The 25824-nt window shown below is 44.5% G+C and overlaps 1 protein-coding gene across 4 annotated transcripts; it reads left to right on the top strand.

The window, feature by feature from the left end:
* Window positions 1–750: 750 nt before the first annotated feature.
* LOC129824206 (SUN domain-containing ossification factor-like) lies at window positions 751–23981 on the top strand. 4 transcript variants are annotated; one of them, XM_055883667.1, is made up of 23 exons: window positions 751–930; window positions 1124–1218; window positions 8673–8787; window positions 8935–9099; window positions 9374–9717; window positions 9873–10014; window positions 10187–10304; window positions 10388–10512; window positions 10609–10676; window positions 11008–11115; window positions 11583–11688; window positions 12196–12216; window positions 12682–12737; window positions 14628–14722; window positions 15020–15085; window positions 15279–15420; window positions 15676–17073; window positions 17222–17309; window positions 17555–17659; window positions 17911–18071; window positions 18285–18376; window positions 18579–18634; window positions 18797–23981. In XM_055883667.1, exons 2-23 carry the CDS (start codon window positions 1154–1156, stop codon window positions 19241–19243), a joined length of 4083 nt encoding a protein of 1360 aa, XP_055739642.1. In that variant the 5' UTR covers window positions 751–930; window positions 1124–1153; the 3' UTR covers window positions 19244–23981. The 4 variants fall into 4 exon arrangements, with proteins under 4 accessions (XP_055739642.1, XP_055739644.1, XP_055739645.1 ...); XM_055883669.1 differs by having other exon boundaries at window positions 751–1218; window positions 9395–9717; XM_055883670.1 differs by having other exon boundaries at window positions 751–1218; window positions 9873–9951.
* Window positions 23982–25824: the final 1843 nt, after the last annotated feature.

Genomic DNA, 25824 nt, shown 5'->3' with positions numbered 1-25824 from the left:
AGTAATATCGAACAATTCACAACAATACACACACTCTAAAAGTAAAATAATGGAATTAAGAAATATATAAATATTAGGACAAGCAATGTCGGAGTGGCATTTACTAAAATACAGTAGAATATATATACTATATATACATATGAAATGAGTAAAGCAGTACGTAAACACTTATTAAAGGTTCTAGTGTTCCAAAGTGACCAGTGATTCCATGTCTATGTATATAGGGCAGCAGCCACAAGTCGCGGGGTTGAGTACCTGGGTGGTAGCCGGCTAGTGATGGCTATTTAACAGTCCGATGGCCTTGAGTTAGAAGCTGTTTCTCAGTCTCTCGGTCCCAGCTTTGATGCACCTGTACTGACCTGCCTTCTGGATGCTAGCTTGATAGTTGGCTCGGTTGGTTGATATCCTTGATGATATTTTTGGCCTTCCTGTGTCCTGGAGGGCAGGCAGCGTGTCCCCGGTGAGGCGTTGGGCAGACTGCAACACCCTCTGGAGAGCCTTGCGGTTGAGGGCTAGATGCAGAGATGCCATATCTGTCTGTGCCATCTTACTAAACTTTCTTAGTTGTTAATTTTCTCGAAATCTAAAGGCACAACCTGGATTCGAGCCAATATCTTAAGTAGCGGAACATGTTATTATTATAGCCTCGTGAAAGTGACAAACTGACACGTTTTCATTTTCGTCAAAAACAACTTTATTTCGAAAGCTGCTTTTGAGTTGACGGCGTGCACATGCGCAGTTCGGCGCGAGATGACAGTTGGACGTGTCTGCTCATGAGTTTAACGTCGCCATGACATCGACTAAAAGCTATATCGGAGATTTCTATTAGAGAAGCAGTTTCTGCTTATCTTCATACTGTACTGTCTTTGACTTTACTGCGTTTTCATTGGACAGAGCGGGGGACACGATGACAGCTGGGGCAGGTTGGCGGTGCGCAAGGTCTCCAGACAGTACACACAACCACTGGATTTGACAGTCAACAGCACAGTACACTTTTAGGAAACTAGCTAGCTAGCAATTTTATATGTCGGATCTGTAGCTTGTCAATTCAGAAGTTAGATAGCTACTTCGTTGACTTAAAACATACAACTGTTGAATAACGACAGTATTGATACATTTGTAGGTAAACGGCGAGAATGTTGGTCCCTGCGGGATGATGATGAAAAAGAGACTGTGGCGAGTTGTGACAGTGTGCCTAATTGTGTTTTTACCGTGTTGGTAAGTAAAGCCTTACAGTACTTTCTTTCACTTTCATATCAAGAAAGATTTTTTGTATCACTTAGTAACGTTATTCAAAAGTCGTTATTCAAAAGTCGAAGAGATGCTAAAATAATAAACTACAACAAGCATAACGTTAACTAGCTTGCTGCTAGCTAGTTTTTTAGTGGTAGCTAGCAACTCGCTGTCTAGCCAAGTGGTAAGTTAACGTAACTCTATACTATACAGTAGCCAGCTACTGTAGCTAGTTCAGTCGACTCGTCTGAGATGTCAAATGCAGTTTGCCAGTTACTATACCTAACTAGCTCAATTCAACTGTTCATTTTTCCGTGTTATTGTTTTGTTTTCGTTGTCGTTAGCTAGTTAGCTATCAAATTCAGGGTATGTCAACAATCCATCAAGTGCCGCCCTCATCCTGCCTCACCATCCATCACCATTGCAACAAACATGGAACTATTAGTTGAATAAACAACACTCCTATATAATACTGAATAGGACAGCTTTTAAAAATAGATCAAGTCAAAAAACTGGCACTGCATTGTATGCCATTGCTTTGCTGGATTGTTGCACAGCCAGTATTGAGCCTGAGGGCGTGTGTTCTGTGAAAGACAGTCATGGATTTGACTTTTCAGCTCTTGAGGGGATTACAGCCCACGTAACGTTAGTCAGTCAGCTAGCAGGCTCGCTGAGATTAGGTCTTGACCCCTGGCTGTAAATCCTTTGACACAACAGATGACATGGTCCATCCAGAGGTGCTTATGGAGAAGAATGCACCTAGTTTACTTTAACTACACATCAATGCTACATTCATACTCAGTCAAATATTTAAATAGCCTGAAGACCTTTCGAGGAAAGGTCAAAACCTAGCCTGGTTTCTCACACTAAATTATTCCGCTGCTCTGTCGTTCGCTACGTACGTTACATGGTCAACAAGTCGGTTCCGACAGACATTCTAGCTTATAAATCGATTTGTGGAGAACATAGATTGAAATGGCTTGCATTGAGTGATATACTCCTGTGTCTGTGAGAATCAGGGCTGTCTCTTTTGCCTGTGTGAAGCAGGATGTGAAATGTGACACCACTTGAAGCTGATATGTCCCTCCTGCCATTTAATTCGGTCTTCTGACTGTCCATCAACTCCTGGCTGAACCTTACGTCACAGCCACTAACAACGCATATGCCTGGAATTCCTACATTGTAGCTCAGCAGGAGAGAGTGGTTTCATCTCTGTAGTACATTTAGACAGGGCTCGACATTAACGCTTGTTTGCTTGCCTGGGGCAAGTAAAAAATCGTGCAAAAATCACAATATGAAATAGTTAGGCTACTCCGATCAGAATTGGATCAGTGTCCTCCCAATTTCTGCAGAGAGCGTCAGAGTATAATTATTGTAGGCCTGCATTGACGAGCACAAGCGGTCTTTCAATTATGCAGTTGCGAGATGTGTTTTTGAGATCAATGCATAATTTTTGGTCAGCAAGGAAAATCCTGGAAAAGTCATGGTGTATGCATCACCTGTGTGTGCCAGTGGGCCTTGCCAGAGGGGAGAGAGGTAGATAAAATAATGATATACATTATACTAACTAGATAACCTGCCAAACTACACTGTGTTTTGAATTGGCTATCTTGCTAGTTAACTATTTAGCTATTAGCTTGTATTAATGTCATTATTGTATTAATGTCCTAAAAACTTTCCATCAGCACTCGTGTATAACCACAGTTGATACGGGTGCTCAGTTGAAACCAATGCTGCATACTCTGGTTATAAAACCGTCTCTCAAGCGCTCAAAATTGGCTAGGATTTTCCGCTATTCAATACTGGCCATGTAATTCTGACATTTTTTTTTTTTTAAATCTTAGAATAGCCTAATTGACAAGTAACTCCTATGCTGTCAAGATCTCCCCTGAACACTGAATATTTTAACCTTACAAATAGATAAACATCTTAGTTAGCTACCTCTCCCACCTTAGCCATTAGATCCCTGGTTCACTGAATGAGGGAACTATTTTATAATGACATAAAACATATTTGATAATGTAATGTTGCAGGGTGGCCAACCATCCTCCATGAGTTTCCAGGAGAGCTACTGGGTGTGCAGGCTTTTGCTCCATTCATGCCTGAACACACCACATTGTAAAATATTAGTGGCTCAACAGGACCTTGATAAGCTGACTCTGGTGCGTTTGAGCAGGGTTGGATCAAAAGCCTGCACACCCAGTAGCTCTCCAGATGGAGGGTTGACGGACCACGTGTTTTATACAGTAGCCTGTCAGTGCAGTATTTTACTTTATGGAGGGTTAAGTGCCTTTCTCAAGACCTCAACGGCAGAAAATACTGTGTGATACATGGGATCAGAGACCAGCAGTCTTCCGTTGTCAATACCAGTGACGATTTTTCAGTCACATTTTCAGTCACCTTTTTGGCCTGTGGTGTTAGACCTTTAAAAAATAAATTTTAAAAAGTATATTTATTTCACCTTTATTTAACTAGTTGAGAACAAGTTCTCATTTACAACTGCGACCTGGCCAAAATAAAGCAAAGCAGTGTGACTCAGACAACAACACAGAGTTACACATGGAGTAAACAATAAACAAGCCAATAACACAATAAACAAGTCAATGACACAGTAGAAAAAAAGTGTGTGCAAAATGCATGAGGAGGTAGGCAATAAATAGGCCATAGGAGCGAATAATAACAATTTATCAGATTAACACTGGAGTGATAAAGCAGATGATGATGTGCAAGTAGAGATACTGGTGTGCAAAAGAGCAGAAAAGTAAATAAAATAAAAACCATATGGGGATGAGGTAGGTCGATTGGGTGGGCTATTTACAGATGGACTATGTACAGCTGCAGCGATCGGTTAGCTGCTCAGATAGCTGATGTTTAAAGTTGGTGAGGGAAATAAAAGTCTCCAACTTTTTGCAATTCGTTCCAGTCACTGGCAGCAGAGAACTGTAAGGAAAGGCGGCCAAATGAGGTGTTGGCTTTGGGGATGATCAGTGAGATATACTTGCTGTAACGTGTGCTACGGGTGGGTGTTGTTATCGTGACCAGTGAACTGAGATAAGGCGGAGCTTTACCTAGCATAGACTTATAGATGACCTGGAGCCAGTGGGACTGGCGACGAATATGTAGCGAGGGCCAGCCGACTAGAACATACAGGTCGCAGTGGTGGGTTGTATAAGGTGATTTGGTAACAAAATGGATGGCACTGTGATAGACTGCATCCAGTTTGCTGAGTAGAGTATTGGAAGCTATTTTGTAGATGACATCGAAGATTTTACTGAGTTACAGTTCATATAAGGAAATCCGTCAATTGAAGTGAATTCATTAGGCCCTAATCTATGGATTTCACATAACTGGGAATACAGATATGCATCTGTTGGTCACAGATACCTTTAAAAATAGTAAGGGGCATGGATCAGAACCAGTCAGTATCTGGTGTCACCACCATTTGCCTCACACATCTCCTTTGCATGTAGTTATTCAGGCTGTTGATTGTGGCCTGTGGATTGTGTCCCACTCGTCTTCAATGGCTGTGCAAAGTTGCTGGATATTGGCGGGAACTGGAACATGCAGTTGTACATGTTGATCTAGAGCATCCCAAACATGCTCAATGGGTGACATGTCTGGTGAGTATGCAGGCCATGGAAGAACTGCAACATTTTCATCTTCCAGGAATTGTGTACAGATCCTTGCGACATGGGGCTGTGCATTATCATGCTGAAACGTGAGGTGTTGGCGGCGAATGAATGGCCCGACAGGATCCCGTCACAGTATCTCTGTGCATTCAAGTTACCACCGGTACAGTTGAAATCAGGATTCATCTGTGAAGAGCACACTTCTCCAGCGTGCAAGAGGCCATCGAAGTTGAGCATTTGCCCACTGAAGTCTGTTACAACGCCGACCTGCAGTCATGTCAAGACCTTGGTGAGGACGACGAGCACGCAGATGAGCTTCCCAGAGACGGTTTCTTACAGTTTGTGCCAAAATGATTTGGTTGTGCAAGCCCACAGTTTTAATCAGCTGTCCGGGGTGGCTGGGCTCAGACGATGCAGCAGGTGAAAAAGCCAGATGTGGAGGTCCTATGCTGGCATGGTTACACGTGGTCTGCGGTTGTGAGGCCGGTTGGTTGTACTGCCAAACTCTCTAAAACGATGTTGGCGGCTTATGGTAGAGAAATTAACATTCAAATATCTGGCAACAGCTCTGGTTGACATTCCTGCAGTCAGCATGCCAATTGCACACTCCCTCAACTTGAGACATCTGTGGCATTGTGTTGTATGACAAAACTGCACATTTTAGAGTGGTATTTTATTGCCCCCCAGCACAAGGTGCACCTGTGTAATGATCATGCTGTTTGTTTAATCAGCATCTTGATAATCCATCCACCTGACAGCTGAGGCATATCTTGGCAAAGGAGAAATGCTCACTACCAGGTCTGTAACCAAATTTGTACACAGCATTTGAGAGAAATAAGCTTTTTATGTGTATGGAATATTTCTAGGATCTTCTATTTCAGCTCATGAAATATGGGACCAACACTTTACGTGTTGCGTTTATATTTTTGTTCAGTGTAGTATGGTCTACAGCTTATCATGAGCTATTCTCAATCTGGCGAGCAGAACCTCGAGACTTCCTTAATATTAGGGATCGCCTACGATCTGTTGTTAACAAAGAGAGACACACCCCTGCCCTTGAGTTGTCAAGACACTGTTGTTCTGTCATGCGGATGCATAGAAAAACCAGCTAGATTTATATTAACCATGTCCTCGTTCAGACACGACTCCGTGAAGCATAGGTGATGTCAGATAATAGTTTAGCCTATTTGAACTTGACTCATCATTGAAATTCCTCAGACGTGTAGGGATGTAGTCTTGGCTAATGGTTTTGATGACATTTTACTATATTTGGCAAGTAGGCCTACTTTTGCTTTACTGTCATTGTTTCTTTCTACTGCCTAAATCAAAATCTATTTGTCACATGCGCCGAATACAACAGGTGTAAACCTTACCGTGAAATGCTTACTTACAAGCCCTTAACCAACAATGCAGTTTAAGATAATACAATATTTACTAAATAAATGAATGTACATTTTTTTTATAAAAGAGCAACAAAATAACAATAACGAGGCTATATACTGGGGGTGCCGGAACCGAGTCAATGTGCGGGGGAACAGGTTAGTCGAGGTAATTGAGGTAATATGTACATGTAGGTATTGGTAAAGTGACTATGCATAGATAATAAACAGCGAGTAGCAGCAGCATAGGAAAAAGTGTGTGTGTGTGGCGGGGGGGGGTCAATGCAAAAATCCGGGTAGGCATTTGATTAGCTGTTCAGCAGTCTTATGGCTTGGGGGTAGAAGCTGTTAAGAAGCCTTTTGGACGTAGACTTGGCACTCCGGTACAGCTTGCCGTGCGGTAGCAGAGAGAACAGTCTATGACTAGGGTGGCTGGAGACTTTGGCAATTTTCAGGTTCTTCCTCTGACACCGCCTGGTATAGAGGTTCTGACTAGCAGGAAGCTTGGCTCCAGTGATGTACTGGGCCGTACGCACTACCTTCTGTAGCGCCTTGCGGTCGCAGTCCGAGCAGTTGCCATACCAGGCGGTGACTCAGCCAGTCAGGATGCTCTCGATGGTGCAGCTGTATAACTGTTTGAGGATCTGAGGACCCATGCCAAATCTTTTCAGTCTCCTGAGGGGGAATAGGCTTTGTCGTGCCCTCTTCACGACTGTCTTGGTGTGTTTGGACCATGATAGTTTGTTGGTGATGTGGACACCAAGGAACTTGAAGCTCTCAACCTGCTCCACTACAGCTCCATCGATGAGAATGGGGGCATGCTCGGCCCTCTTTCTCCTGTAGTCCACGATCATCTCCTCTATCTTGATCACGTTGAGGAAGAGGTTATTGTCATGGCACCACACTGCCAGGTCTCTGATCTCCTTATAGGCTGTCTTGGCAATGCGGTCATGGGTGAACAGGGAGTACAGGAGGGGACAAAGCATGCACCCCTTAGGGGCCCCTGTGTTGAGGACAAGCGTGCAGATGTGTTGTTACCTACCCTTACCACCTGGGGGCGGCCCATCAGTAAGTCTAGGATCCAGTTGCAGAGGGAGGTGTTTATTCCCAGCGTGGCTTATTGATGAGCTTTGAGGGCATTATGGTGTTGTACACTAAATTGTAGTCAATGAACAGCATTCTCACGTAGGTGTTCCTTTTGTCCAGGTGGGAAAGGGCAGTGTGGAGTGCAATAGAGATTGCATCATCTGTGGATCTGTTGGGGTGGTATGCAAATTGGAGTGCGTCTAGGGTTTCTGGGATGATGGTGTTGATGTTAGCCATGACCAGCTTTTCAAAGCACTTCATGGCTACAGACGTGAGTGCTATGGGTCGGTAGTCATTTAGGCAGGTTACCTTAGTGTTCTTGGGCACAGAGACTATGCTGGTCTGCTTGAAACATGTTGGTATTACAGACTCGGCCAGGGACAGGTTGAAAATGTCAGTGAAGAAACTTGCCAGTTGGTCAGCAGATGCTCGGGAGTACATGTCCTTCCACAATTCATTCTGTTGTTAAAATGGCCACACACTCTGATACGTTATTCATTGTCTAGTGCCTTAAAATCAGCATGGCTTCTCAGGGGTTACATTAAGACTGTTGGCTATGAATTAAAAGGTAAACAAACACTGTACAGCTTACAGTATTTGTGTCTTACCAGACTCAAGCAGAGCCAAGCAGAGTAGATAACTTACCCTATAAACCTCACTACTAGACAATAGACTTGCTGTTGACAAGGCCAAGTTTGTGTTGAAGTATTTTGACACTGGAGCTCAAGACAAGGACCTTTGTCCCTAGTAGGAATTTGACATTGTTGTTAGTGGAACTATTTAAAGCCTTGTTATGACTGACCGGAGATCTCTGTTGTCCCATGCCAGGATGAACAGGACAGCTGTGACATTGACTTGTCCATTTCCCTGTCACACCGTCAGACTGTCAACAGACGGCATGCAGTTGTCATTTTCTCTGTGCAGCCACATGGCTTTAGGTTTTGACTTTGACCTCCAGCCTGGCCAGCCCCCCACAGTGATAAGATAAAATGTGTCTCTCTCGTAGTGTCAGCCACCTGGTCGTTCCCATATCACCTCACTCAGGTCTGACTGCTGGGAAGCAGCCCCCTCTGATTGCTCATGACTCATTCATGGATTCTTTGAAATCAAGTTGTTTTCCTTCTGATTACGGCTTGTCCTTGTTGGTATAGTAAACATAGTGACGCTAGGTTACAGGATATTGCCACATCTTAACAGGATTCGGGGTCAATTTAATCTAAATGAAGCCGATTCGGGAAGTAAGCTGAAATTCCAATTCCACTTTTCCCATTACTCTCGTCTCTCCTAACTCTACTCACCTTGCCCAAAACAATAACACTGATGTCTTCTCCTGTGTTTTCCCCAGGCACCCAACTAAATATGTTGGCTGCGCAGAGCAGCCCCCAGAGGTTCAGAGCATGCCTGCACCTGCTCAGGACAGCAGTGGAGAGGAAGACCCAGGCGACAAGTCCCATCACAGGGTACATAACCTGCCCCACTTGTTGGACCATAAGATGTTTTAATTTTCTTTCTACATACCTAATATAAGCAACTTTTCTGTTGACACACGTTTCTTTTAATGTTGGATCAAACAGCAACGAAAGTTTCCTTCCTGTCCCGTCTGTTAGGGTGTTGTTCAGGTAGAGGAGGGCTGGGGGTCCCAGTATGCCCAGTACCTATCTGAAGAGGAGGTGCTGCCAGAGGGAGAGGAGGTGGAGACACAGCAGCAGGGCCTAGCAGGGGAGGAGACGGAGACTCCAGGCACAGAGGTGGAGGACAAGGAGCATGTCAAGGTATTCGTTTGGTTTATTTAGATCCCCCATTTAACTGTTACAACCTACTGCTCCTGGGGTCCACACGGTACTGCAATGATGAATCCTAAAAACTACTCCACCCTGGCTTGCTTACTAGATGTGAAGCAGATGTCTCTCTCTCTCTTTAGTGACCTATTGATCAGACATTTTGATTGTTCCTGAAATCTTTTTAGCGTTAAAGGTTATACAGCACGTATGGCTCAGGCTGGTGGGTGGTTTTCGTGGGCCATCAATACTAAGTTCGGTGTTTTAGTGCCGTGATGATGTTTCCCAGACGTTGGACCTGGAGGATTCTGTAGCAGAGAAGGAGCAAGAGGCAGCACGGCCAGAGGTCTGGCCAGAGGCTGAGCAGCCACCTCCAGAGGCCGTTGTCACACAAGAGCAGAATCCAACACCCGCCTCTGACCTCTCTCCTCCACCATCTGCCCCTGTCCTCAACCCCATCCCCGAAGACCCCTCCAGCACCCCTAGCTCATCCTCTAGTGTACCAGAGGAAATTGTGTCTGATGTCCCTTTGTCAGAATCCAGTGATGCTGATCTGGCCTTAGCCGACTGTGAAGCTGGAGAAACCAACCCCTTTGACGGCACCCTCACCAGGTCAGTGTAACGGAGGTGCTCCTGTGGTTGGTAGCCTTACTAGAGGACTGAACCCAGAGAGCTAATGGCTAGGCTTAAATCAGCAGGTTAAGTGGTGCTCAGGTTCGAATCCATTTTTTGAATGTAGGCTGTCTTTCTATTGTCCCCCTATGTAGTCTTCCTGTTGTCCTGGAGAACACATCCAATGCCCTGGGAAAGGGCACCAAGACTGACATAGACCCCCCTCCGGCCCAGGCAGGTCAGGCCTCAGTGGGGCTGGCTCAGGTGGCCAACGCCTCCCACATGCTCAAAGAACCGGTAGAGAAACACCAACATTTTGTTGCACGGCAATAACGTTTTCTGATGCCGATAGTTCCAAAAGTAACAACCTCCGAGTTTAATCATCCCGAACTCAAATGAAAGTATTTGACACACAGACAGTATGTATTTGACCCAGGTCTGATGCTTGTCTGTTGACTGCTATTCTTAGGGTTTGATCTCACACATTGCCACAGAGACAGATCCCAGCGTGGCAACCAAGGATCCGGAGGACAACCCCACCTTTGACGAGTGGAAGAAGAAAATGATGGAGGTGGAGACAGAGAAGAGTAAGATAGATGGTGTTCCTGGCCCGTCTCAGTCACTCAAATCAATCACTGGTTTTGATTTAAAAGTCTATCTCTCTTCATAGCTCAGGCCACTCATACCTCCACCAACGGCGGCTCCCACGCTGTAAAGAAGGTGCAGAAGAACTTCAACAACTATGCATCGGTGGAGTGTGGGGCAAAGATCCTGGGTTCTAACCCAGAGGCTAAGGTATCTATTTCAAACTGTCACCCTGCAAACCTATCTAATATATAGATTTTTATGTCTAGCTTTGCAGATTTTGATGGAAGGATCTTTGTTTCTCAGAGCACTTCAGCCATATTAATGGAGAGCATGGATCATTACATGTTAAATCCCTGCAGCAACAAGATCTGGTGAGTGTGTGTGTCTAGATCCCTGTGTGTTGCTGCTCTTGAGAGTTCATGTGTTTCTGTCTCTCAAAAATGTCTTCTGTCCTTATCCTTATACTTCCTGTAAAACCTCCCTGTTGCTTTTTCCCTTTATAACCACAGGTAGAACAACATCCACTACTCCACTCACCACCTACTGTATCCTCATCCCTCAACATCCTCTCTCATTCTTTCTCTCTCTTTTTTTTCATCTTTTCTCTTTCTTTCTTTCTTTCTTTCTTTCTTTCTTTCTTTCTTTCTTTCTTTCTTTCTTTCTTTCTTTCTTTCTTTCTTTCTTTCTTTCTTTCTTCTTCAGGTTCATCATCGAGCTGTGTGATCCCATCCAGGTGAAGCAGTTGGACATCGCTAACTTTGAGCTCTTCTCTTCCACACCCAAAGACTTCCTGGTCTCCATCAGTGACAGGTTTGACCTGCATCATGTTCATTTAAAGCTGGTGTCCTTAAATTGGTGAAACTGCCACGTCCGTTTGGGATATTACAACAACAAAGAAGTTACTGCAAATAACGAACACCCCCCCCCCTCGGACATCATTGCACAAGTGATAGAACAGCAGAATATGTTCCCCATTTTTTTTACCACGGCTCCTCTCCTCCGTTTCAACAACAAAACAATTACATTTTAAACCGTTTAGAAACTGAAACAAAAATGAGTGCTGTTTATTTTTTTTACCAGATATTCTCCCTGTATTTGTCAGTTTTCTTATTTTTGGTGCCGAATGAACACGACCCCAATAGGAATGTCTCATTTTGATATCTTTTAATCTGTCATTTTGATACTGAACATCCTAAATGCTACAAACAGAAACAGTCACTACTACTGCACTAAGGATAGATCAGTAGGTTGAATGATGTTGGATGATGCTCCGTCAGGTATCCAACCAACAAGTGGGTGAAGTGGGGAACTTTTCATGCTCGGGACGAGCGCACTGTTCAGAGTTTCCCTCTGGATGAGCATCTGTATACCAAATATGTCAAGGTGTGTATGGCGTCCTCCTGTTCCTTCTCTACTCCCACTCTACTCTTTCAGGTTTTTTGGGGGGGGAAGAGGTACTCTGAATGGGACTTCTTATTTAAATGAAAAGAAAAGATAATCAATACTAGAGTATCCCCCACTTTACTCAAATCCTGCAGGCCTGTGTATGTATGCTGTTCCTTTCATTCTAGAGTAATAGTTTACAATTATTCAACGGCTTTCCAGCCGGTGTCTATTCCACAAGTTACCACCGGCCAAATCTATGACGTTAAAATGCCTTTTTAATCTGTTCCATCTGACTGCGCAATCCACTGTCTCATCAGCCCAGCCAGGCAATTTATAAACTTGATCTCCACTATAAAAAGCATCTAGACATTATCTCACATTATCTCACAGTCTCAGGACTGGAGCAGGAACCAGCGTTCATACACTCGGTCCTGTTTTAAATGCATGTGTGCATGTTTCTTCTTGTAATTATTTGTTTCTCTTCTCTTGTTTCTCCTGCTTCAGATGTTCACCAAGTACATAAAGGTTAGCCCATTTCTCTCTTAGAGGTGGTCGGTCTGTGGAGGAGCATGTAGATAGGAGTGGAGGGAATGTTTAGTCACAATGCTAACAGTAGGAGATGCTTGCTAGCTGATCAGCCCTAGCTTACTGCAGGCCAGGTAGCACAGAATCTATACAATCTGGACCAAGCCAATCAAAATATATTTGTAAATATTATCATTCATCTAGTCATGTCACTCATGAGAATTCCATATCATTTTTACTGTAGAGAAACCCATTCTTTAGGGCACGGATGTTTGATCACAGCTTCAAAGCGCGCTAGCTTGTCGCTGGTCACCCAGAAAAGCATCAACGTTAACAACATACTTCTATTTGTCCCACGATTTCTATTTGTCCCACGAGTTCAATGAGAATTTGGCCACCGGCCAAATCCCACCATGCGCTGATGCCTGTTTCCTGGATATAAATGATGTCTGTGTTTCATCGCAGGTGGAGCTGGTCTCTCACCATGGATCTGAACACTTCTGCCCTCTCAGTCTCGTAAGGTAGGCAATGAATAGAAAAACACTGAATTAATGGAACATTTTAGAAGGTAATTGGGAAAATCGCAGCTAATATAAAGAAAACATATAGCGAGCTGTAAAAAGCATACATTTACCGAATCCACAGGTATTGTACAGTAATGTTTGCCAATGGATTACCAGCAAACTGAAGATAGTGTGTGTGGGGGGGGTTATGTAATAGAGTAGGAGTGGTAAAAATATGCCCCTAGTCGCCCCTCCTAAACCAGTTGGTAAGGCTGAGCCGAGAGGACTGTTGCATCTGGGACTGCTAGTCAACAACACCTGCACAGGATCGGTACATCCGAACATCACACCTTCGGGACAGGTACAGGCAGGATGGCAACAACAACTGCCCGAGTTACACCAGGAACGCACAATCCCTCCATCAGTGCTCAGACTGTCCACAATAGGCTGGACTGAGGGCTTGTAGGCCTGTTGTAAGGCAGGTCCTCACCGGCAACAACGTTGCCTATGGGCACAAACCCACCGTCGCTGGACCAGACAGGACTGGCAAAAAATGCTCTTCACTGACGAGTCGCGGTTTTGTCTCACCAGGGGTGATGGTCGGATTCGCGTTTATCGTCGAAGGAATGAACATTACACCGAGGCCTGTACTCTGGTGCGGGATCGATTTGGAGGTGGACATGATCCTCCAGCATGACAATGCCACCAGCCATACTGCTCGTTCTGTGAGTGATTTCCTGCAAGACAGGAATGTCAGTGTTCTGCCATGGCCAGCGCAGAGCCTGGATCTCAATCCCATTGAGCACGTCTGGGACCTGTTGGATCGGAGGGTGAGGGCTAGGGCCATTCTCCCCAGAAATGTCCGGGAACTTGCTACACAAGGTAGCAAGATAGCTTGTTACACAAGGTCTACCACTGTGAGGACAATCAGCTGTCCGTCCTGTCTCCCTGTAGCGCTGTCTTAGGCGTCTCACAGTACGGACATTGCAATTTATTGCCCTGGCCACATCTGCAGTCCTCATGCCTCCTTGCAGCATGCCTAATGCACGTTCACGCAGATGAGCAGGGACTCTGGGAAACTTTCTTTTGGTGTTTTTCAGAGTCAGGAGAAAGGCCTCTTTAGTGTTCTAAGTTTTCATAACTGTGACCTTAATTGCCTACCGTCTGTAAGCTGTTAGTGTCTTAACGACCGTTCCACAGGTGTATGTTCATTAATTGGTGGAAGCGCCTTGGTGGAAGAGTGGGGTAACATCTCACAGCAAGAACTGGCAAATCTGATCCAGTCCATGAGGAGATGCACTGCAGTACTTAATGCAGCTGGTGGCCACACCAGATACTGACTGTTAGTTTTTATTTTGACCCCCCCCTTTGTTCAGGGACACATTATTCCATTTCTGTTAGTCAGTTTATATATATATATATTTTTAAGGAAACTGGAAAATAACGTACCAAATCCAATCACTATGGACCATGGGGGTCATTATTGTAAGGGACCAAAGACTCAACCACGCATACAGCCTTGATAATGACTACATTTTATTCAGAACGACTTACAGTTAGTGCATTCATTTTAAAGTAGCTAGGTGAGACAACCACATATCACAGTCATAGTAAGTACTGTGGGATTTGTAGTATTTTCAAGTCCCAGTTGGATAGTAGATATCCTAGTTGAAACCTTTTCCTTTAGGATTCTTATAATAACCTTAACTATTATTCGACCTACTTGGTGTGTTATTACTGGGCTACTGGCTATCTCTGTCTTCCCTCTAGTGGCTCCTAGAAGGTATAACAGCTCTTCACCAATATGGCCACCAGTCAATGTAGGCCATTCTTTGGCAATCCTCAATCTCATTCAAAAACACAACTATGTGAGATGGCTTAGAGCGGTTTCTCTCCGCTCTGTTGAAGGGTGTTTGGAACGAGTATGGTGGAGGAGTACGAGGAGATCGCTGACCCCCTGGACAGACCGGAAGACCAGGATGGCGACCAGGATGACCACCTCGGTGAGAGGAGAGCCTCTTCTACAGTAGCTTGAATACCTGTCATATCACAATCACCAAGACAGTGAATGCTGTATAAGATATGACACATTGACCAATGGTCATTTTATATGTTGTTACATGTACACAACAACATTTTCACTTTCATGAGGAGACCTGATGTAATATAATGTTTACGTCTGAAGTCCTGAAGCGACTCTACTGCAGGTTTTATATGTACATGTTACCTCTCACCTTTGAACTGTTTGGGTGACTGATGTTGGTAAGTGTAGTGTTATCGCTCTGCTGTGTGACCCTCAGATTATCCTCCTGGATATGTTCCTGTAGAGGACGAGGCGTCAAATGACCTCATAGGATCAGCCAAGGGTGAGTTACCGACACGTACAGCCAGCTAAATATCCTGTTACACCAGTCACACAAATATGGTATCAAACTGCATATCAATATTGAAAGAATGTGCTGTGTCATACTTGAGTCGCTCTCCTTTTGCGAAGCCAATGTGGAGATGGATTCAGTGACTGGGATAAGTATTCACTAACGGGCTGCCCTGTTGTTCCAGATGTCATTCTGAACATGGTGAACAACATTAAAGTCAACGTGCTGGGAGGAGGACCAGGGGAAGGGAACTTCTCAGGCCAGGAAGTGAATATGACTGCCAGTAAATCATCTGACCCCGACACCACCTCCACCGTCAGCCCTGTGTAAGTACCAGCCAACCATTCACTTCTTAGCCTAGTCTTTTACTTTATCTACATTTACAATGATCTCACACATCTTGTCATTTAAAACGTTTTTTATTTTTTTTTAAGCAATGACATTTACCAGGATAAATTAGAGATAACTTTGTCATTAGTAAGACTCCGTCGAGTTTCTGCCTAGCATGTACTGTGCTTGGATGTGCATAATAATGTTATTTTGCCGCTGTAGTAGCTCATGTCCCCGTCTCTCTGTTCCAGGCCTGACACTGTAGGTGTGGAACAGTCTGAGGTACCAGAACACCCTGTCACTACCACAGAGGATCCCACACCAGAGCCCCCTACTCCAGAACCCCCTGTCAGAGAGGAACCCAAACTAGAGAATCTAACTGGGGAGGAGACGGTTGTGACTCCTATAGAGGAGGAGGAGGTCCAGTTCATAGTTACTATGCTGGAGGAGGAGGAAGAGGAAGATACGGAAGAGGAAGGGAGGGACAGAGAGGTGCACCATTGCCCTGGCCTCCGACAGCAAGAAAGCCTTGACTACTGCGGCCTGTCTTCCTCCTATTCTTGCTCCTGCTCCGCCTCCTTCCAGGAGTACCTCCTCCACCAGTGTTCCGTTCAAAGGACCTGCACCAGCCAGGAGAGGGAGCCAGAGGCACCCCCAGACCCAGGAACCACCACCACCACGTCACAGCAGCTCACCATCTCCCCCACGGCCACTCAGACCCCACAGCAGCCTCACACTCTTGGGGAACAGCCTCAGGAGAGAGAAGCCAGCTCTGCCTTTGGGGAGAGGGGAGCAAGTCCCACTGAAGCCCCACCACTCCTTCCATGGGTTGAGACGGAGGCAGTGGGAGAGAGAGAGCCCAGCACTGAGCTGCCCTACCTGGAGCCCAGCCAGAGCTCCACCCTGCCCAGACCCAGTTCCATCGACACCGCCAGCTCTGCCACTAGGCCCACCCCTACCGTGGAGCCTCCACACCAGGCCTCCTCGAGAGACCTGCCCAGGCAGAAGCAGCCCGCCACTGGGGCAGAGAAGAACCGGGAGGTGCAGCAGGAGGAGAACAGGCAGCCTTTTCCCACTGTCACCACCTCCAGCCCCAGTGGCCCCCTAGAGCAGAGTTGGAGAGCCCCTGTAGAGAGGCCCTGTCTGGACGACCAGCCTGCCAAACAAGACATCCCGGTCATCCACCCCCCACATGTGGTCGATCCCCATCCCCTCCCCACTGTCTCCACCCCCACAGAGCAGCAGCAGCCTCCCGCCCCCACAGCTGAACCAGAGAGTGCTGCTGGCAGTGGCAACACTACTCCTGGGGAGTCCCGCTCCGTCCCCGCCGTGGTTATGACAGAACCCCCCTCACGTGGCCAGGCTGTCACAACGGAAACCAAGGGGGAAGCAGAGCTTGTGGAGGACATCCTCTTCACCTCGTCGCCCCATGGCAACGGGCAGCAGCTGCTTCCCCCACCCTCCCCCTCTCCTTCCTCCTCAGACTTCTACGCAGAGCTCCACAAACCCACGGAACAGGCGAACGGGAACCTGATGCACGGCTCCACCAGCCAGAAGGAGTCTGTGTTCATGAGGCTCAACAACCGCATCAAGGCCCTGGAGATGAACATGTCGCTGAGCGGACGCTACCTGGAGCAGCTCAGTCAGAGGTAAGCATTGTACATCATCCAGTCAGCCTTCGTTAAAATGTCCAATGTCAAAGTGAAATGCTGTTGAAGTGACCAGTGCTTTCAATTCCATTTGAACACAGTCAGTCCCTTGAAGGTTTAGATGGTGATGTTTGTCTTTGAATTGAAGGTACCGAAGGCAGATGGAAGAGATGCAGAGGGCTTTCAACAAAACCATCATCAAACTGCAGAACACATCCAGGATAGCAGAGGAGCAGGTGGGGAGTGGAGGGCCACCTTCAATGTGTTTGTGTAGAGTGTTACATACTACGTAGCCCATCTTAAGATGGAATCTCGCACCGTTTTGGCCTTTTGAATAATGAGAATGTCAAGGCTGTCGTGTGAAAGGCTCTGGTTGGATGTTAATCAATCAAAAATCAAGCTGTGATTGGCAATGTATGGGAATGTGGCTTGTGGGAGTGTTTGTGATTGGCCAGCTCATTAGTTTCCTGGATCCCTATAGGACCAGAGACAGACGGAGTCCATCCAGTCGTTGCAGGGCCAGCTGGAGGACATCACACAGCTGGTTCTCAACCTGTCTGTCGGAGTCAGTCAGCTGCAGAGCCAGGTAGATACCTCATACCTACCTAGCCTATTGAATGCAGCAGGGTTGGGGTCAATTTCATGTCAGTCAATTCGGTAAGTAAACAAGTCCTATTCATTACTTTTGAACAAGGAAGTTTGGCCTCCTGAATTGACATGGAATTGGTCCCAAACCTGGAATGCAGCAGTGAATGAATTGTATATTTCTTTAAAGTCTTTACCAACCCACACCACTTTGCTGCACTGTGTGTTAGTTTTGCTCTGCCTATGTTGTAGGTGTCTGAAAGGCAGAGTTACCTCCTGCTGTGCCTGGTGTTGTGTTTGTTCCTGGGGTTGCTGCTCTGTGTCCAGCACAGTCGCATGTCTGCCATTGAGCCTCCCTCCACAGACCCAGAGCCTCCTATACCCAAGAGCTATAGCTACTGCTGCCCAGAGAGGTATCTACACTAGGGGTGGAACACCATTGGTTGTGCTTATGTACTGCTTACGAACGTGTTATGAAGTCCTTAAAGGTACCCTTGAATGGGAGTTATCCCATCCAAGGGACACCACACACTCGCCTGCACAATATTGTTGAGATGCACATTGTGTCATCCGGATACTGTGTTTAAGTCTTGTCCTAATCGAACGAACACATCTGTTCCTCTCAGGCGTTTCTGGGAATATGAAGACATGAGCTTGAAGAGAGGAATGTCATATCCTCTCCTGCACTCGGGCTCCTTCCAGTTACCCACCACTGAAGGCAAGTTTACCTATGACTATGTTATGTGTAGTGTACTCCCTTGTGATTTCTTTGTTGCTGATGAATACAAATATAACTTGACTTTGGATCTTGATCTTTGTCATTTATATTTATGATAGTTTTTGTTTTGCTGATTGATAATATTGTTTCAACAGTAAAAAACCAAAAAGTAATTTACTTGGTTTCCTCCTTGTGCTCGCAGGTCCAGAGTCACCGCGCACTGTTGAACCACTGACTTTTCTACCAGCTAATAAAAAGGTATGGATGGAATAGTGTCCCTATCTCAAGGAACGTCTCTCTCTCATACTCTCAGAGTATAACTGTCTTATGAACATGATCTCTCATCGCCAACCTCGACAAGTCAAATCTTCCGCTCCTCAATCTTTCCACCCTCTGTCCCCAACCCTTCTCCCTCTGCAGAAGAAACGGAGTAAGATGAAGACCGTGGAAACCTTGAAATGCACTGTACTCTGCGCTCCTCTGCTTGCTCACGGAGCACCCGTATGTAACGGCGGCTCCCCTGGTGGCACCACAGACCCTACACCCCGCATGGGGCGTCTCAGCCACCACGCCTTCATGGACCCCCCTTCCGGGGGCAGTTCAGAGAGCTCCTCCCAGTCGGACGAGCCCTCCTTATGCGGCCTTGCCGCCACCTCCTGCACTCGCCTCTGTGACGGCCTGCCCCCGCCCAGGAGCAGGGCAGAGAAGCAGGCGTTCAAGCGGCATCGCTCCAAGCCTGGGTGCGTGGTTGTGGAGGATCTCCTGCAGGCCCCGCAGAGAGATGCAACACCCATAACCCCCACCCTGCAGGACCTCATGGGGGGGAAGGAGCTCTCTGCAGGGATGCTGGGAGTGACGGCGCTCTGAGCTCCTGTCGGACCGAGACTAAACTCTCCTCCTGTAAACAGACTCTGGAACAGTCGCCCCCTGAAAGGAGGGACGTTGTTATCCCTGTATACACAGGAAGCTTTAGGCTAGGAATCAGACAATCCCTCTTCGTCCACCTCCCAACCAGGATGTTATGTTCTGTCCATGTTCTCTTTTGAACCTTTGTCGGGCTTTGATGTTTCTTTCTTGCTTTGACCAATGGAAGACAAAAATATATTTTCCATCTGTCCTTCAAAATGGTAATTTTTTTTGTAAATACTGTCAACCCTGCGCTATGTAACAATCAAACCTGCAAATAATAGCCAATGTCAATAATGGGCTAAAGGAATAGAAAAATGTAAAAAAGAGTTTTGAAGATGCTTTTACTGGGGAGTGGCCGGTCTAGACAGAAACAGTAGTGTTTTCCTGTACTGTATCCAGATCGATTCTCATTCTCTGAAGTTGAAACCTTTTACAACTGCCGCTTTTACAGTACACAGGGATGCAAGACCGCCTACACTGAACAAGAATATAAACGCAGCATGCAACAAAGATTTCTGAGTTACAATTCATATAAGTAAATCAGTCAATTTCAATCAATTCATTAGGCTCCAATGGATTTCACATGACTAGGAATACAGATATGCATCTATTGGTCACATATGCAGTACCAGTCAAAAGTTTGGACACCTACCTTTCAAGAGTTTTTCTATATTTTTACTGTTTTCTACATTGTAGAATAATAGTGAAGACATCAAAACTATGAAATAACACATATGGAATCATGTAGTAATCAAAATATATTTGAGATTCTTCAAAATAGCCACCCTTTGCCTTGATGACAGCTTTGCACATTCTTGGCATTTTCTCAACCAGCTTCATGAGGTAGTCACCTGGAATGCATTTCCAACAGTCTTGAAGAAGTTCCCACATATGTTGAGCACTTGTTGGATGCTTTTCCTTCACTCTGCGGTCCAACTCATCTCAAACCATCTCAACTGGGTTGAGGTAGCCCTTACACAGACTGAAGGTGTGTTTTGGGTCATTGTCCTGTTGAAAAACATATGATAGTCCCACTAAGCGCAAACCAGATAGGATGGTGTATTAATGCAGAATGCTGTGGTAGCCATGCTGGTTAAGTGTGCCTTGAATTCTAAGTAAATCACCGATAGAGTCATCAAAATGATTTGTTACTACATGATTCCATATGTGTTATTTCATAGTTTTGATGTCTTCCCTATTATTCTACAATATAGAAAACAGTAAAATTATGAAAAACTCTTGAGTTGGTGTGTCCAAACTTTTGACTGGTACTGTATATACAGTGCATTCTGAAAGTATTCAGACCCCTTGACTTTTTCAACATTTGTTTAGTTACAGCCTTATTCTAAAATGGATTCAATTAATTAGTTCCTCAATCTACACAAAATACCCCATAATGACAAAGCGAAAAAAGCTTTTCAGAAAACAGAAATACCTTATTTACATAAGTGTTCAACCCCTTTGCTATGTGACTTGAAATTGAGCTCAGGTGCATCCTGTTTCCATTGATCATCCTTGAGATGTTTCAACAACTTGATTGGAGTCTACCTGTGGTAAATTCAATTGATTGAAAAGGCACGCACCTGTATATAAGGTCCCACAGTTGACAGTGCATGTCAGAGCAAAAACCAAGCCATGAGGTCGATGGAATTGTCTGTAGAGCTCCGAGACAGGATTGTGTCGAAGCACAGATCTGGAGAAGGGTACCAAAAACTGTCTGCCGCATTGAAGGTCCCCAAGAACACAGTGGCCTCCAACATTCTTAAAGGAAAGAAGTTTGGAACCACCAACACTCTAGAGCTGGCTGTCAAGCTGAGCAATCGGAGGAGAATAGCCTTGGTCAGGGAGGTAACCAAGAACCCAATGGTCACTCTGACAGTTCCATAGTTCCTCTGTGGGGATGGAAGAACCTTCCTGAAGGACAACCATCTCTGCAGCACTCCACCAATCAGGCCTTTATGGCAGAGTTGCCAGACGGAAGCCCCTCTTCAGTAAAAGGCACATGACAGCCCGCTTGGAGTTTGCCAAAAGCCACCTAAAGGACTCTGACCATGAGAAACAAGATTCTCTGATCTGATGAAACCAATATTGAACTCTTTGATCTGAATGCCAAGCGTTGCGTCTGGAGGAAACCTGGCACCATCCCTACGGTGAAGCATGGTGGTAGCAGCAATGTGCTGTGGGGATGTTATTAGGCGGCAGGGACTGGGAGACTTGTCAGAATAGAGGGAATGATGAAGGGAGCAAAGTACAGAGTGATCCTTGATGGAAACCTGCTCCAGAGCGCTCAGGACCTCAGACTGGGGTGAAGGTTCATCTTCCAACAGGACAATGACCCTAAGCACACAGCCAAGACAATGCTGGAGTCTTTGAGCCTGGACTTGAACCCGATCGAAACCTGAAAATAGCTTTGCAGCGACGCTCCCCATCCAACCTGGATGGCTTGCGAGGATCTGCAGAGAAGAACGGGAGAAACTCCCCCAATACAGGTGTGCCAAGCTTGTAGCGTCATACCCAAGAAGACTCAAGGCTGTATTCGCTGCCAAAGGTGCTTCAACAAAGTGCTGAGTAAAGGGTCTGAATACTTATGTAAATGTAATATTTCAGGTTTTAATTTTTTTAATGTGCACAAAATATAACCTTTTTTTGCTTTGTCTTTATGGGGTATTGTGTGTAGATTGAGGGATTTAAAAAAAAGATATGTTTTTTTAGAATAAGGCTGTAATGTAACAAAATGTGGAAAAAGTCAAGGGGTCTGAATCTTTCCGAATGCGCCGTAGCTACCTGCTCTGAAAAGATTGTTGGTTGAGAACGCTCTAATGCAGTTAACATTTTACATTCTGACACCTTTTAATTGGGATTTATTCAACCCGTATGCTAATGCAGTTGCATTATTTTTACAGCATTCCATAGAATCCTGGGGTCATCGACTACACTTCTATTGATCATCATTAATTCATTTAGTTTAATTTCAAATTGATCCCAGAATGTAGGATTTTGTAGTGGCTCTTTTTAGGGGAATCTGAAATGTGCAGTTGGCAGTAGTAAGCGTGGTGATCAGACGAGCTCATATGTTTCTATTTTCTTAATTGTAGAAGATACAGGTGTAGATAATATAAATTACATTTCGAGAGAATGTTTTATGCCTATTTGAGTAGAAAGTGTACTCTCTTGCTTTTGGAGTATGTGCTCACCAGGCATCAATGAGGTTGTGATCAGACATATGTTGTAGAGCTTTTGGTCGCTTGCGGATTGTAGTTTGTCTTATTAGATTTGTCCTGCATTTCCGAAATGGTTTTCATGTCTGTCCCAACAACCAGTTAGAATTCAGTTAATTCTGACAATATGCTGTTTAGTAAATCAAAAAAACGTAGGATCATATGTATTTGGAGCATACATATGAATAAAGGCAATTTTATTTCCATCATGGCTACAGTTAAGGAAAGGGATCCTGCCTTTTTATTATTCGCTTTTACCCAAGATGGTGATTTTGAGTTTCTTATATGATGAAAAAACAGCCAGTTTGTCCAAATGGTTCTCTGTTCTATGTGCGTCCTTTTGTAGCGGGTGTGTTTCTTGGAGCATTGCTGTGTCAATATGGTTTCATGCCAGGATATCAAGACAGCTGGAATGTTTGATAGGACAATTTAGTCCTTTCCAATTCCAAGAGAGAATAGCTAGCGTTGCCGTTGTTTTTCTAAAAGGAATGTTACGTTAATGATATGATTATCTTTAGTGTTGATAAGCCTATGGATTTGTAACAAAAAGCAGGACCCACACGGAAACTCATCCATGGGTTGTTTCCCACCCAGAAAGCCCTCCCTTTTATTTATTTAATCATCATTTTTAGAAAACGTCTGTAACGTAACAACATTTGGAAAAAGTCAAGACCTTTAGGTCTTAAGGTATTAACTATCGTATAATACAATTGTTTTCTTATTTTCATACAGAATTGCTCTGTTTGCTGTCATGATAATGGCAAATTAATGAAGTTCTATTTCGAAAAAATGTATTTATTTTCTTGAATATTCATAAAAAGTCAATATAATCTTCAAGCTCTGCTGATATAGTCCCCAATCGGTATTAGATAGAACGAATAGGAAAACAACTTGTGGTTACCCCATTGAAAAGGTTTTTGCTGTGAAACAAACACAATTTCCTGTTGTCTCCTTGTTTTAGTCAATTACAAAACTACATTTAATGAATGTACAACTTGTGTAAAGATTTACTTTTCAACATTGCCTGCTCCAGAGCGTTCTCACTACTTAGAAAAACGTAATATTGTAAGGCTTCCCTCATGCCCCTTTTCATGACGGTGCTAGCAGCCAGGTGAGTGGGTGCTAACTAGCTACCGACCAGAACATTACACTAGGCAAGACCAATAACACAAACAAAATGGACTATACTAAACAAGTTAAATGTCTTACTAGTGATGAAATGTTTTCCACACACAGCTACGTGTAGCCTACATGGACACCGGGTCCCCACATTTCCCCACTCCTCCATGCCAAATCGCCTGAAGCCACAGGGCTCTTCAGAAGGCTCTATTTCCCTACGTGGGAGCATTGTGATCCATAGGTCTGTATTTTTTTATCTGGTTAACGTTACATGTACATTGAACAACAAAGCAGCTATACGGTGTGTTTTGTTGTATCTGTATAATAAAAAATCTACGCCGAAGTTGGCTCTGACAATGGGGGTGACTGGGAAAGAATGTTTGTTTTCCCCAATTTGTGGTCAAGGGAAATTCCTTATCGACTCAGACTATAGGAATTCCAATACTAGAATGGACATGAACCTTCTTATGATGGGATAAAAGGTCAGTAATTTTAGTCAGGGAGTTGTCAACCATGGTTTGCCACTTCTGTGATAAATTATTCAAATTCATTGTTTTACACAATATTTTATCTGCACTGTATGTTTGTTAGCTAGCTTGCCAGCCAGTTTTAGAGGAATGATTCCAAACATTTTTCGAATTAACTGCCAATTTGCCAACATTCCATTCGAACAATGCAGTCAATCCACTGGCTGAAATCAGTTGATGATAGGACCGAGACAAGTTGTAAAAGCAACAAGAACTGGATATTGTATCATATAATGGCACTCACAGCTTACCAAGAAAACATATATTTATGGTAATTGATGGTCTGTTTACATATATTTTAAAGGGTCTTTTTGCATCCAAACCTCAAGATGTCTATTACAAGATCACCTTCACTAGTTCTTAACGTAGCCTCTAATAAGAATCTGTTTAACATGCTTCTCTGTCATATAGAGATAAGTCCGTACATATCACATCTGCCACAGTCAGAATGTTGCTCCCTCCTCAACATATCCCAGTATTAATCAATCAAATATATTTATAAAGCCCTTTTTACATAATCCAAGCCAAGGCTACTTACTTACTTACTTGACTTTTTACATCAGCAGGTATCAAAGACCCAGCAGATACAGGCAGGTGTCATCCAACCCAAACCTGCAAACCATCATCATCATCATCATTCAGTGCTGGAGTGTGGAGATGGCATTTCGGGCCCAGCAGAGGGCACTGTAGCCTTGGATTCAATTTGAGGTGACGGCTGTAGTATACAGATCTAGGATCTTAACTTGAGTCAGTTTGCTACAGCATGAAGATAATCCTGCAGGAACAAGAAATGTGAATTATTATGTGGTTTATAATTCATTTCAATTTTTGTAGGGATTGAAACATTTTCCGGAAGGGAGTATCGAGTCTGAAATGTTTTGCATTGCAGGAAAGTTATCCTGCAACAGGGTGATCAAATGATGATCCTACATCTGTGCCTACATTTGTGTGGGAATTGAACCCCAATAATCTAGTTGTGTGACATCTACCTTCTTACAGGGCTCACCCAGACCCATTTTGTGTTTAGCCTACTGTACCTGTAGTGAAAAATAATGGGGGGAGAAACCCTGCTCTATTGTCATTGTAGGTTATAGCTTTGGATGTGCAGCCTTGACCAACATGGATTTATTACATACAGCTGCTGCTGCTGTTTTTATGTGAAAAACTGGATTAATTTCCCCCACCCCCGTTCTCTTTCTCTCTGTGGACGGGCCCAGCGAGAGTTGTGGTTGATGTCAGAAATTAGGTTAAAACCTCTTTATTCCTCTGACCCTTTCACAGATAAGCGTCTCTGATGGTCTTTTTTCCTTCACTCTGTTCTGTGGTGCACAGAATTCCGAGGTTTCTCTCTCTCTCTCTCTCTCTCTCTCTCTCTCTCATCCCGAGGATTATCTGTAAATGCACTGCCGTAAGGCTACAATCCTCTTTACTTTGGGGCTCTGTTTTCATCTGAGGTCCTCCACTGGCTACTCTCAGTATTTGATAACATTTTTCTTGAATAACTTCCCCTTAAGACAACCTTACTGTGGCTAGTTGTCTGTTATGACTGAGAGTGCTTTCTAATATTGACAGCAGGGGAGGGCTGCCTTCAACAGCATTCTCCCAACACTTGTAATCATTCTCGTCTTGACAGCATTTTTAGATTTTTTTTGTGTCAGTGTGGGAGGATGAGGAT

Source organism: Salvelinus fontinalis, chromosome 26 (assembly GCF_029448725.1).
Source record: "Salvelinus fontinalis isolate EN_2023a chromosome 26, ASM2944872v1, whole genome shotgun sequence".
Taxonomy (NCBI): domain Eukaryota; kingdom Metazoa; phylum Chordata; class Actinopteri; order Salmoniformes; family Salmonidae; genus Salvelinus; species Salvelinus fontinalis.
Note: the sequence above shows the minus strand (reverse complement) of the source record. Positions and strands in the feature narration are given on the sequence as shown.